This window comes from Melopsittacus undulatus, chromosome 6 (assembly GCF_012275295.1).
Source record: "Melopsittacus undulatus isolate bMelUnd1 chromosome 6, bMelUnd1.mat.Z, whole genome shotgun sequence".
Lineage (NCBI taxonomy): Eukaryota > Metazoa > Chordata > Aves > Psittaciformes > Psittaculidae > Melopsittacus > Melopsittacus undulatus.
In genome coordinates, this window is record NC_047532.1 from 15,287,059 (window position 1) to 15,302,084 (window position 15,026).

General features: G+C 38.3%; 1 protein-coding gene across 5 annotated transcripts in view; it reads right to left on the reverse strand.

The window, feature by feature from the left end:
* Positions 1 to 15,026, reverse strand: part of ZFYVE9 (zinc finger FYVE-type containing 9) — a 70,680-nt gene that overhangs the window by 38,630 nt on the left and 17,024 nt on the right. For 4 of the 5 annotated variants that reach the window (XM_005151126.3, XM_031050785.2, XM_034064151.1 and 1 more), the window contains 3 exons: positions 14,801 to 14,905; positions 6,928 to 7,032; positions 4,123 to 6,197 (listed from right to left, as the gene is read on the reverse strand). In XM_005151126.3, coding sequence (XP_005151183.2) covers positions 4,123 to 6,197; positions 6,928 to 6,997 — 2,145 coding nt within the window. In that variant the 5' untranslated portion in view covers positions 6,998 to 7,032; positions 14,801 to 14,905. The remainder of the gene's footprint in view (positions 1 to 4,122; positions 6,198 to 6,927; positions 7,033 to 14,800; positions 14,906 to 15,026) is intronic. The other variant, XM_034064153.1, reaches the window with a different exon arrangement.

Here is a 15,026-nt window from a genome sequence, read left to right on the forward strand (position 1 = left end):
ACCAGCTCTAACAATTCCCCAGTCCTGGGCAGGAAACAGTCTTGAGGCTTCCTCCAGACAAGCAAAACCATAAAACATGAGCATGACTTGTGCACCAAAACAAACACTTGCATGCAGATATGATCCTATAACAATTACTTCCATCTCAAAATCCTGCAGAACAGATAGATCAAGCTGCCCTAATGATTTATCTGATTTAAATAACAGTATTTTCTTTATTTAAAAGGTTAAATTTCAGGTGACATGAAGACACTGATGAACACCCATTTCATGTGGAGAGGTAAGATCACACTCAGGAAATCTAGAAACAGCAGTAGCCAGCCAGTTCAGATATCAAGAAAGAATTTCAAATTTCAATTCTAGATGGATATTATAGCTACAATTCATTATGCAATCAAAAAAATTATTCCATCATCACTTCAGCAGCGGTATTTCTGTAATATAGACAAGAAGCTACATAGGATTCTCATACATAAATATATGTAAGCCTACCTAAACTTCAGCTGAGTTAAGGATCACACCAGACTATGACCACTTTGCAGCCTGTTTCATTTGCAGTCTTTTAGTGGCAAGTGTTTAAAATAAGCACATATAAAATAAGCTCTGATTTCACCATGAGAACTGAAAATCAAATGTGAAGTAAGAAGAGCTCACCCTGCCTCATTTCAACCAGTTTAAATGTTTCCTAATTTTGTCAACTTAAACATTTCAGAAACAAAATAGAAGTGTGTGCACACTGGCATTTAATGCAAAAAATAAACTCAACCCTTTTGCTCATGTGAAAATCTTAAAAAGTCATTTAAAAAAGGCAAATGTACTTCAAAAAAATCTCATTTCTGCATTTACACATTAACCCAATTTACAAGCATGCTAGGGAGTATTAATAACAACATCACTGTGTATTTTAGAGACATTTGACATCATTTTAGCTTTCTGGGAGAAACTTCCAGTTGAAAGTTCAGTATTGAACACGGAAAAAATCAATGTCTTCAACCATAAATGAAGGACCTACACAAATTAATACCTAATTTAAGACCCTTTATGCATTTAGGACACATTGTGCATTCAGCAAAACTCTCAAGTGCAACGATCTAATATTAGGAGAGAAAATAGAAGCAACGACAGAACACCTATACCTCCCTTCTTAGGCTGCATCAGCCTTCTAACAGTAGTAATGCTGAGGAAGAACACAATCCAGCACAACTGACAATACAGTCTTGTTATTACCAATCACCAAGTCACTATCTCAGTACATCATGCTATAGAAGAGTAACACTGCAGTGTTAAAGTGAGTTTCTATTATTAGGGCTTTCAGGTTCACCGGGAGTTGTTAAAGCATTACTTGCTAGGGGCCTTGGTGGGTTTTTTAATACATTTTTGTGGAAAACTATAGCTTTGGCTGGCAGTAGAAAAATGAAATACAAACTTTCTGGTTTTCCTATCAAGGATGACTGTTTCATCCGACAATAGAAAATGCTAAATACATTAAGGTAAAATAAGGTAAAAATCATGAATGTGTTCACACACATTCTTCAGGGTGTGAATTTTAATTCAGAATTTCCTGTAAGTGTATTACTTTCTACCACTCCCCTGAGGCTCAGATCGTCCATTAATTTTGCAATTATTACCCTGAAATTAAAAACCGAGGCAGACTTCCCAGGTGCCACTCACCTATTTTTAAGTGCAATTTTCATTCCCAAATGAAACAGACACATTCACTCCTACCAGAATGATCTGCCACAATGCTCAGAAAGCTTTAAAAGAAACTGTTGTGCTAAAGCTTTTGTTCAGAAATATTCAGTCCCATGGCTTCCCTTGAAACAATTAATTGCAAGAGCTGATTCTATGATTCTATGAAAATGGGATCTCAGTTCTTTAAATGAGATTCATACATTTAACAGAAACAGTAGAAGTGTCACTGTGATTCAGTAGTTACCTGTACCAGAGGCACATGGTCAGAATGACTTGCTTTGGGGATAGGGATTTTAACTAGAAAGCAAGAGCAGACAGCTGCAAATAGCTGTGTCTCAAGCCACCAGCTAGATTCATCAGAACTTGCCTGTCAAAACCTTTGATCTCTTTCCACCTGGAATTGTTACAGGAATTAAATGCTGTAAAGCAATTTGCTGTATTATTTGACTTATACTGATCACTAGCATTTGTTAATGAGTGGGTTTTTTTCTTCACAATTTCCTTCTGCCATATCTTTTTGACTGCATGTGTACAAATTTTGTCCAGACAACATTTGCTAACAAAAGCTTCTAGACACAAGCTATTCTGAGGATTATTCTAACACTCTAAGAACATTAAATACTAATATGTGATGTATTTTTCATATCTGAGAAACAAATCTGTCTACAGAGGAACCTTTTATTTTACCCATTCCCCACATAGAATGTGAAACAATGCTGGATGCTCTTCTCAAGGCTTGTCTTCAGCAATTTGAAAAGCAAAAAGAAACCACACTACATGTTCTGGCATTGCCCTATCTGTGCGTATTTTATCCATTTTGTTTACAGATAGTTTCATTTTCAGCTTCTCATTTGTGCAATTCAGGGCTGCAGTCACTACAGGGAAGTAATTAAATCCAAGCAGTAAACTTGTTTAAAACACAAAAATAAGTAGAAAGCATTACTGTAAATGAACATTGCAGTCATATTTTTTAAACTCATAAAACCCAAAAGAATGACCTAAATAACTGACAGTATAAGTTAATAGAGCAAAGCTAAAATGGATAATCCTTTAATTTACATGCCTTACAGATTCACCTTAACTGCAATGAGAAAAGATTGAGCCCTTTGATATTAACCAAGAGGCTCGCAAAAGGTAGGCAGGTACCTCATGTAATGTTTATTGCATTGCTAGCTCCACATCATGACTATCACCAACCTGCAAGAGGATGGCAGAAGCAAGCAACTGGAAGTCCTGGACCAGTGCACAATGAATGTCTGCTTAGCTCTGAGAAGTGTCCTGGGAAAGATTTTGAATAAAATCTACTTCTCTGGTGGTGAAGAGATTAGTAACCAAAATGCACAGCACTCAAAGGGACAAATGGGACACATGTATGTCCATTACAGAGGAGCAAGCCTGGGTTTTCTGCTACGCTGCTTCCAGAAAGAGGTGGCATAAGAGTTTGAGCTTTCCAGATATATTTGCTTATTTTAAGTCATTTCTTGGTTCATTCTGCTTCCCTGCACTCTTTTGGTAGCAAAAGATACCAGCTATAGCAGTCAGGAGGTCTTTCAATCAACTTCAGAAATTTCAAATAGGGCTTAAGTGAACCAAAGTTACTTTTACTCCAGTTTTTAGTGGAGCACAGTATTTCTTTTAATCGTAAAAATATTCATTAATATCTACTTGACAAGACTGTTGGTTTACTGCTTTTGAGTCATCATATTTTTTCTTAAGTTCATACTTTCCATGTGCCACTGATGTGTACTTCAGTAACAAGATACCTGGAAACACTTTACAAGCTAATCCTTTACCAAAAACTTATCATCCAAGAATTTGTGTTGACCTAGACGGCATCTATATAAAACATTAAAAAAGTTAACAATAAAATATTTCTTACACAACACAAAATGATACAGAAATAATACTTTAGTTGTCTTCACCACAAAATTTTTCACCATGTGTACATATGTGTACATATATCAGGTTACAGTTAATTTACCCTATTTTCTTTTCCAGGAGCAAATGTATGGCTGATCAGCCATCTCACCCAGCAGGAACACCAGCAATTCAACAGCACACTTCCAACTCACATCAATAGGTTTCAGCATCTTTAATGGGATTATTGACGCAGTAATTTCTGCAAACAAGTTTCCTGCACTTGGCCATTCTGTAGCAGTTCAACATGAATCCAATGATGTTGATTGCTGCAATCAACAAATACACTGCACATACAGGCTAATAATTCTTTCATTTATAAAGAACAGTTATCCTCTATTAGGACCCTAAATAGAGATTACAAACTCCTTTTTTTTCTTTCACAAACCAAACACAGCTTTTTAGGAAGAGATATCACAGTTAACTACAGCCAGTGGATCAAAGTCCTCCAATTTGATTTTGTGCAGTTATCAGAAAAAAAGGGTGCTTTGAGCTTACAAAATATACACTTACCTTCCCACAAGCTCTGCAATGATGCCTTCTTTTGGTGAATGTAAATCTGGCCTCACATTTCATACAGTTTGGTGCTTGAGAATCTGGAACCCAAACTGGAGCCACCTCACCCAAAGTCGTAAAAGGCTTTCTGGCTGGAGCTCCAAACTGACCAGCTCTGAGATCATTATCAGGACTATCTGGGGCTACAGCAAGGCACGGACTACTAGAGACTCCAGATTCATACTCTTCCAAATGTTCCCCATTAGCATCAGTAACAGAGGCATTTGAAGATATTTCACTAGGAAATGCATTTGTTGTATCACCTAATTGTGTCTTACCAAAGACATTTTTGTTTTTACTACTACCTCCACAATTTGGGGGAACAAGATCATTTTGTAAGTGGTCCGACAATGGCTTCGGAATCTGCAGTTTAAGATTTGTAGGTTGTTTAGGTCTTGCACCACCAAAAGGAACACTGATGGATTGCAAATTAGTCACTGGTTTAGGTGAAGTTTGCCCTTGCATGGATGAAACCTGACTACAAAGATTATGCAAATAATTTTTCTTAATGTGGTCACCAGTGCTGTTTAAAATAAGACCGCTCCCTTCTGTGGTCTCATTTCCTCTCTGTTCATAAACATTAGTGTAACATTCAGACTTGCTCTCCTCTATTTCCTTTTCCTCTGTTACCGAGTCCTCCTTGGAAGGTAAAGTCTTTGGAACATGAGCAACAACTGGGTTCTGCATTCCATAGGAATCACAACCATTAGACAGAGAGCTTGCTGCTGATGTAGCCATCACATCAGAGAGACTGGACCCTTCAAGCTCATCTATACCAGTCCCTTTTAAGTCTATGCCTGCCTCCATCATCCCATCTCCACCTTCTTTACTACATGCCTCATCAGGCTGTTTTGTCTGCAAGAGTTTTTCATTCTCTCCCAGAGTTTGCTTATTATTCATCTCATTCAACTTTGTCAGTTCCCAATTAGTCATCTCCTGAGATTCAGGGTAACACTCTGCCATGCTGAGCAATTCTGTTGTGCCAAGGTTTTTACCACACTCAATGACTTCACTTTCAGTGGCACTAACATCCTCAGGGGCAAAATGTTCTGCAACACATTCCTTGTAATTGCCACTTTCAGTCACGTTAGGCTGACACGTTTCTGTAAGCCCAGATAGCCTAGACTGTAACTGTTGGGCTGTTTCCTGTTCCACAATTAAGCTTCCATTACTTGAACCAGAAGTAGAGTTTTTAGTTTCTAGATCCATTCTCTGAGGAATAGATTTACTAGTAAAGTTTTCAACTGATACACAATTTTCTTGCATTCTAGCAGTATCATCAACTGGTCTCTGTAAGAGAGTCACTGCATTAATCCCTGCAGTTGTAGCTTCTGAGAACAGAGAATCTTTATTCATATTAAAATCATCCTTTAAATGAGAGGAGGGGGATGCAACAGTCAGGCTTTCAGATGAAGCATTAAGCAAATGACTTATAGAGTCTTCTTCAGTGCACAGCCTATTTACTTGCTTTTCTGTCTCTGTATCTTTTTCCGTGGATCCATTTACAGTAACACTAAACTGATCAGTCTGTTGGTTTTCATTATCCAGTGTAAAGCTAATAGTGTCCATTAGGGACGGACTGTTGTAAGTTTTACAATCCACCGCATCACCACTTTGTAGTGTTCTTCTGTCACAGTTATGCATCACTGCCACCACCAGTACATTTTTCTCCTCTGGCAAGTAAGCTGTATTTCCACATTTCTTTTCTCCTGTTTCCACAGTGTTACACTGATCATCCAGATTACTGTTTCTTTTAAGCAACTGATCATCTGCTGCTGCCTGATCATCAATCCACATGACTGGGGTCTCTGGGCTTATGCTAAAATCCTTTCCATTAGCACAGTGATCCCCTCCTCCTGTTGATGTAGTCACTGAATGAGACAAGGAGAAAGACTTTAATCTCTGCTGACATTCATTAGGAGTTGTAGCTTCATTTACATTGGCCACGGTTGGGTTAAATGACAGATGACGAGAAGGTGGATCTAGAATCTGATTCCACTTGGCACCCAAAAGTGCAGGTGAAACAGCAGCATCTGGAAAAGTGTTTAAATAAGAGAACTTACTGCCCTATTAAAACCACAAGTCATGTTGCATCAGAATACCCCAAATATAAATGTAGAGATGTTGAAATATGGGTCCAAGATAACTAACACCCTTGATTGACTGCATAATGCTTCTTGCACTCAAGAAGTTTAGAGCTACAATTAATATCAGATTGAATTTGCACAAGCAACTTTAATCTATTGATTAATATACTTTAGACAGCTAGAAATGCCTAGAAAGATTCCCACTCCCATAAAATGTTCAACTTCCTTGACAGCACAGAAGAAGCAATTAGACTAAGCAAAAAATCTAATACTTCAGATATGATAACTTGTATTATATGATTTATGTGACCTAATAAAACATTTCTATGCATGAGACTCCCAAAACTGCAAAAGCTTAAAATCATTTTTGCCAGATCTGTTTAAAATAAATTATTAAAATTATTGCCACTGAGATCAAGCTTCATAAAACCTTTATTTTAAAAATGTATGGCAGGTTTCTTATTAAAAGATGTAAACAAGATTAATAGAACCAGAAGAGAACACTACTAATAAATGCTGAAGATATACCATGCAAAATTAACTGATGTTTTTTTCCAGTTCTGAGATTAATCTGCAAGTCAAAACAAAAAAGGGTATCACAGATCTCTCCCTCTTCAGTGGTGTTGTCTGTAGAAAACATCTGAAGTGCATCAACAGTCTTGTTTAAATGACTCACCTTCATTTTGCTCAAATTCATCTAAAACCTTATCGAGGTTATATGCCTCTGCTTGGAAATAGTTCTCCATTTGTCAGGGAAAGACCACCAGATTCTTGTCTGAACCTGTCAGAGAACAAATTACAATCAGATATTCAGCCTTCAGTCAGCAGCGTTCCACTACATATTGCCTTGATTTAAGGGAAAAAGAAGTCCTTTGTCATTCAAATTTTACATACATTACATGCACAAATCAGAAGTATTTTCCAGGAATAAAAATTATTTGTGTGCTTAAACTCATTTAATTCAGATTAACAACCTTATTAAACTTGCTTTGGATTTTATTACCTCCACTCTCCCACAGTGATGCATCTAACCATAAGGATTACCATAATGGCAAGAGCAAAACTGCCCCAACTGTGGTCAGAAAATAAGAATCTAGAGAACCAGAAGACCAACTAACAATTTGAAGATCCAGCTTTCAGTTCCATAATACCACCAATGTGGTATCATGTGGCTCTGAACAAGTAGTTTGAACTCTCCATTGCTTCTGACTTCTCATGCGTATTAGAAGTACTGTGTGTCACTCCTCATCTCCCAGAGCTTCTTCACAGATTCATGTTTGTAGAAGTTGTTAAAGAACTCAATGGGTGATATTTGAATTGTGCTAGCTCTTAAAATGCCTACTTTAATAATCTTTGTTTACCTGAAAGGCAGGCACTGGAAATCTAGCAAAATGCACAGAAGTAAATAGTCTCATCAGAAGATAATACTCTCAGACTAGAATGAAAGATGACAACGGAGAAATGAAAAAAAAACAAAAACAAAACACAACCCTAAGTCGCTAAATAACTTTCTACAACTTTACATAATAAATAACATTTTTGCCCTAACAGTAGGAATATACTCTTCTTGCTACCAGAGGCTTGTAGCAACATGACACCCTGATTCATTTTCTTAAAAACATTCAGTACCAGCAGAGACATTTTCACTGAGAAATGTGTGCCATAACCTATATACCAAAAAGAGAGACCTTGATTTGATCTTTCTCTGAACATCATCCAAAACAACCTTATTCTCTTCAGAACTGGCTTTCAACGTTGTGCAGTAAGAAGATGAAGGAGGAGAGGGTGAGAACTTTGTTTTGCAGTAAGAAACAGTGTTAGACCTGACAGCTAGACTCCAGTTCAATTAAAAATGTGCTCTTCAGCACTAGAGATACAACAGACACAAGAAACACATCAGAGGAATTTTCAATTTAAACTATAGCATTACCCCCATTGTATCTGCATTTGAGGAAAACATCAACCAGTTATTTCAATTATTACAACATTAAATACAGTTTCACATTATTGTGAGCAACAGCTATAGGCTATTGGTACAAAAAGATTATGCATTACAATATCACAATATGAAGAGTTCAAGCTTTTAAGGCTGACCTAAAAATTTGACACAGTGTTTTTAAAAGATAATCATATTACAACATAAATACATTGTTGTTTAATATAATCAGATTAAATGATGTTTTAAAGATCTATACAAAAGGCAATTCTAAAGAGATTAGTATAATGGCAACACAAAAATTGCAATAAGCATCACCCAAATAAAGACCATTTTGTAAAGAAATTCAGATATAAACTAGACTCTCATTTTACAAACTCACAAATTTGTGCCTAATCTGGGATTTTAGATTAGTTCAAGCTCCTGCACCTGGATCAGGGCAATCCCAAGCACAAGTGCAGGCCGGGCAGAGGATGGACTGAGAGCAGCCCCAAGGAGAAGGACTTAGGGGTGTTGATTGATGAGAAGCTCAACATGACCCAGCAGTGTGTGCTCATGGCCCAGAAACCAAGTGTCCTGGGTTGCATTAGGAGCATGACTAACACACTGAGAAAGCTGATCCTGCCCTTCTGCTCTGCTCTCATGAGACCCCACCTGCAGCACTGCATCCAGCTCTCAGACCTGCAACAAAACAGGGACATGGACCATGAAATTCAACAAGGGCAAGTATAGAGTCCTGCATCTGGGGAAGAACAACCCCATGTATCAATACAGGTTGGGGGCTGACCTGCTGGAAAGTAGTGAAGGGGAAAGGGACCTGGGGGTCCTGGTGGATAGGAGGATGACCATGAGCCAGCAATGTGCCCTTGTGGCCAAGAAGGCAAATGGCATCCTAGGATGCATTAGAAAGGGTGTGGTTAGTAGGTCAAGAGAGGTTCTCCTCCCCCTCTACTCTGCCTTGGTGAGGCCGCATCTGGAATATTGCATCCAGTTCTGGGCCCCCCAGTTCAAGAAGGACAGGGAATTGCTTGAAAGAGTCCAGTGCAGAGCCACAAAGATGATGAAGGGAGTGGAACACCTCCCTTATGAGGAGAAGCTGAGGGAGCTGGGTCTCTTTAGCTTGGAAGAGACTGAGGGGTGACCTCATCAGTGTTTACAAATATGTAAAGGGTGGGTGTCAGGATGATGGAGCTAGGCTTTTTTCAGTGATACCCAGTGATAGGACAAGGGACAATGGGTGTAAACTGGAGCATAGGAGGTTCCATGTTAACATCAGGAAGAACTTCTTTACTGTAAGAGTGACAGAGTACTGGAACAAGTTGCCCAGGGGGGTTGTGGAGTCTCCTACGTTGGAGATACTCAAGGCCTGCCTGGACAAGTTCCTGTGTGATGTACTCTAGGTTACCCTGCTCTTGCAGGGGGGTTGGACTAGATGATCTTTTGAGGTCCCTACCAACCCTTGGGATTCTGGGATTCTGTGACCTGCTTGAGTGACTCCAGAGGTGGCCACGATGATGATCAAAGGGCTGGAGCACCTCTCCTGGGAAGACAGGCTGTGAGAGCTGGACTTGCTCAGCCTGGAGAAGACTTGCGAGGGTGTTGAGACACTGGCACAGGATGTCCAGGGAAGCTGTGGCTGCCCCATCCCTGGCAGTGTTCAAGGCCAGGTTGGACACAGGGGATTGGAGCAAGCTGCTCTAGGGGAAGGTGTCCCTGCCTATGGCAGGGGGTTGGAAATAGCTGAGCTTTAAGGTCCCTTCAACCCAAACCATTCTATGGTTCTATGATTAACTCTTTCTGTAAGGAAAATATGACTGACCATATAATTTACTGTACATGGCTGCACAGATTATAAAAAGCAATGGAAACAATAGCCACCTTGATCAACGGTTGTATTGAAGAAATATAAAGAAGCTCAACTCTTTCTGTTCTCTATCAAAAGCCAGGTTCTGACCTCTAACTGTGCCAAGACCATAGACCTCTTAGATTCTTTAGATACACACTGTAAGGTCTTCCTGTGTTATTCAATCTGCCCACCAAGTCATTGTATTAAAAATTTTTCATACCATTTTAACTGAAACAATTAATATATACATTTCAATTAAACCAAAATATTGTATAAGGCAGATGCTTCTCTTTAGACATACAAATACTAAGTTCATTCCAACTACTTTCAAACTGACAGAGTTTGGAGGTTCTCTTGCACCTTTCTCTCCACCTCATTTCAACAAGCTCAGGAAATGTTAAATCTTGCAAAGTTAATCAGAATCTGCTCCAGTTACTTTTTTTTTCACTCAGAGTTCTAAACAACCAAAATTAACCCACTGTACTAAGACCGTTCTGTACAAAACACCATATAATTTTACATCCATTTATAATGTACTTAATTTAAATGATGATAATAACATTCCAGTCCAGCCATAATTGATGAAGATCTGAATAATCATTTTTAAGCAAAGTCCTGCTACTAAGACCAATGATGCAAAGAGTATTTGTCAGTGAAGCACAGCAAGACTGAGAAGTGTCATAGAGAATTTTTGTGTTTCAGAGTTAAACTGTGATGCTGGTTGAAACCATCGCTGTCAGATTTCCATGCACTTTCATAGCGAAAAAGAACATCCAGTCAAGGAATTCTCTAGGACACAAACCCTGCAGCATGAGTGGCCCCAAAAAAATAGGCTACAAGCATTGATTTGGTTTTGTTTGCTTATTTCAGAGAAGATAATGATTACTGACAAGCAAGCTGATGGGGAAGGAACGCTCTGCTGATTATATAGTTGCTGAAAACAGAGGTTTAAGTAACTCTTGGAACAACTGCATATTGATTCTGTATAACTTTCAAATGTTTATCAAAATTAGGACCTGGCCATTCAGACAACTTCAAAACCTGATTGAAAGCCTGATTAAAATGACTTCAGAACAAACTGAACATTTCCTAAATTTAGCCCTACATTAGCTGGGTTTTCATTGTCATGCAAATCAGGAACAAGATATGCCTAACCAAAGAAAGCAGTGTTAGAAGGTCAGAATAATCATTTTTATTGACCTTAGTCAGGTTTAGCTTTAAAGTTTTATATTAAGTGTGATTTTAAAACATTAGGAAAATATAAATATTCAGACTTAGGAGACCATTCAATTAACAATGAGAAAGCCATATAAAGAAGATTTAGACTTTTGTTCCCACTCCCTTACTATCCCAATGTGCTTAATACTACATTACATTGTTATTTTATTAACATCAGTATTATCTAATATCTGTATTTGTGAGTTTAAATGTGGTCCAATATAACAGGATTTTTTCTATGTTTTTAAAAATTTGAAGCAGATAGAACTATGTGTAAACAAAATATATCTAATCATATGAATTTTGAAACTCAAATACTGGTGCACAAAACAGGCAATGAGCCAAAACCCACATTGATGTATGCTCATAGTCCAAACTGAAGAAAGAAAAGACCTTTCATACCATGACTGTTATTTCACTTACTGATGTACCAGGATACATGAAGAATCTTTTCATTTTAAACTCAGAGCCACTAAGATGACAGCCTCTCTAAATGAGATCTCATTGTCTGTGCAAGCAGGCATTTCTCAGAAAAGGTCAGCTGCAAATCTTCAGGTCTAATATCTAAAATTACTATTATTATTATTATTATTAGACACTAGAACACAACAACCCACACGCAGCTTTTCCAGAAGTTTCTGTCCAAGGGCAAAACACATCATCAATGCCATAGAAGTCCTTATGACCTCTTCCTGAAAGAAAAGGAGGACAAGTAGTCGTGTTCCTAACAGATACCTGGAATACCTCATGACCAATACATTGTCAGCAACTCATACTTTTGCCAGTTGAAGATCTAATACTTAATTCTGCATAGCCAGCAACCTCAGCTCAAACCAGAAAACACAAAGTGCTCTAACACAACATACTGTAGTAATCCAGGAGCTGTTTTCCCTGTGGTTCACTATTGCTTTTTCATATTTCTATAAAATATCCAACATAAATTAAAACAAACAAGCAAACAAAACTCCCAAACATATTCCTTTACACATCTTGGGAAATTTTGACTGTAACTCACAGGTACCACTAAAAAGTTTGGAACAGTTTTGGAATTATCCTAGTCCCAAAATTCCTCCGAGTATAAAGGTTGAAATTATGTTTTTTAAAGGATTCTTGATAGTTGTGAAACTCTTCAGCATTGCCTAACTATTCCCAGCTGTGGCATGGAGAGAAGCTGACAAGCAAATATGCAACTTACACTCTGGAAAAGGGAGAATGAAATCATGAGCAAATCAGGAAGAAAGAGGCAAGATTTCGAGTAGACATTAGAAGGAAGTGCGAGTGTTGAGGCACTGGCACCGGGTGCCCAGAGAAGCTGTGGCTGCCCCATCCCTGGCAGTGTTCAAGGTCAAGTTGGTCAGGGCTTAGAGCGACCTGCTCTAGTGGAAGGTGTCCCTGCCCATGGCAGTGGGTTGGAACTGGACGAGTTTTAAGGTCCCTTCCAACCCAGCCAGTCTGGGATTCTATGAAATTTCAATGGCAATTTTAGCTGTATACTGCCAAAAAGGAGACACTTCCTAAATTAGAATATACTGGGATGAACATTATAAATTAGAAGATATTGTGCCAGTGCAAGAAAAACAAGACACAAACCACTAATGAGTTAAAAGCATAAGATGGCTTTTCAAAAATACAGTCCTCTGAGCAGATTTGGCAGAAAAGACTAATTATAGGAAAAAACCAAACAACCCACACACACAAAAAAGAAACCCCCCAAATACCCCATTAAATAGCAATTTTATTGTTTTTAATTGTGTCAAAAAAAAATAATTCAATGGCTGCTATCCAGTGGTACAGTAAGGCCACAACCCAGGATTACTTGCTCCCCATGGCAAAAAGCTAATGAAAACACACAGCCTATCAACCAGAAACTCTGTGTTTTACTTGTCAGTTTCTTCATTCCAACAGCATGGACTCATCATCATTGAAGATGATGATAACAACTCTGAACAACTTATGTTTTATCAAGCTTACAAGCTCTACTCTCTTCTAATGTCTAAACATAAATGTGCATGTGTCCAAACATCTGTGTCACATGTATCAGGAGTTACTATCCATCCCATTGTATCATTTAAGAGGGACAGCTGGGGCATTTGTATTGTGCATCACTTGTGTTTATTGGTTTTTCTTTCCTTTCCCTTTTTAGTACTATATTCTCTCCCCTTGTTATTTCCCTTATCATTATTATTATTGGTGGTAGCAGTAGTCATTTGTATTATACCTTAGTTACAGGACTGTTCTTATCTCAACCCATGAGATTTACATTCTTTCAATTCTCCTCCCCATCCCTCTGGGAGCAGGGGGGAAGAAGAGGAGGGGAGTGAGTGAGCGGCTGTGTGGTTCTGAGTTACCGGCTGGGCTTACACCCCAACAGATACCAGACAAGCTTTAACTGATTAGTGAGAAGGGAAGGAGGCAGAAGTAAAGGACAGAAAAACCTTCCTCAAAATTAGATGGTATTCTGAACAGGCTTAACCTTGGAGACTGACTCTCAAAACAGCCTCTTATTGGGAAACAAACTGTACAGAGAGCTAGGCCTTGTATTCCACCTGCAAAGCAGCAAGACATGTAATCTGCCTTGGTCTCTACCATACAGGATTATTTAACTTATGATCTTTTACACTGCAAAGCTTAAATTACCCTCAAGATTTTTTCAGCACTGGAACTGGCAGCCTTAAGTCTTCCAAATTTTCTTGACTCTAATAGTAGATGACCAGCACAAAATCACATTAAAATGCTATAATGAAAAAATGCAACAAAAGAAAGTAATACCAACATACATATTCTCTGATTTTTAGGCCTTTGCTACAAGGCTAATAATTGTAAAGAACCTGAATAAGGACTATTATGCTATCATGTCAACATGAAACTGTGAATATACACATTTCAGTAAACTCTTATTAAACAAAATATTCAAGTAGTTTATTATATCTTCACCAAAAATATATCTGAAGGATTCCTAAGATGAAAGTCACAAGGGGCATGAAAAAAACAAACACTGCTCACTCATCCTGAAAAAACTCAAGACGTCCAGAAAATCTTATTTTCCCATAGCATGACAAGGGGGAATTATGTATCCACTGGACAATTTAATTTATTAGATCTAGTGCTCCTGAGGACTTCCTTTAACCCTAAGAAACAACAGTGGAGTCACATTTGTTGCAGTTCCCTTTAATCATCTGCTCCTGGGAGGAAGAACTCAAGCACCTCTGCTGTAATGAACAGCTTGTTCAGAGAGTTCAGCAATAGCTGAATAGTATTTTTAACTGATGAGATCTGCCTACAGCACACACTGAGAAAGAAAGACTTTGCCCACTTCTCCCCCTCCCCCCAAACAAAATAAGCCACATTTTTGCTGTAAAACAAGGCAATCACTCTCAATACAAGCCAAAACAACAAAATGCTAAAAATACTTCGTCATCTTCTATATACGATATATCCATATAGAGAGGTGTATGTATATAAATATATATCCATAAGCATACACAAACACATGCATTGCAAGTACATACCCCTGAATCATTACATTCTAAAGCAGAACTTGCCTCTTACCTTTTCCTCTTATACATGTGTTAAGAAACGAATGACCCTGTGCCTACTCATGATGACTGCAGCACAACCAGCCAGTTCTGCTGAATCAGTGTGTTCTACTTGATCCTGGAAACAAAACACAAACATGTATTTTATGATTGGTAATTCTGCCACAACCCATGTTTTTTCAGCACATGACTGCAGCTAGCACAGGCACATTTGGCAAATGCTGCAAACCTTCAAATGA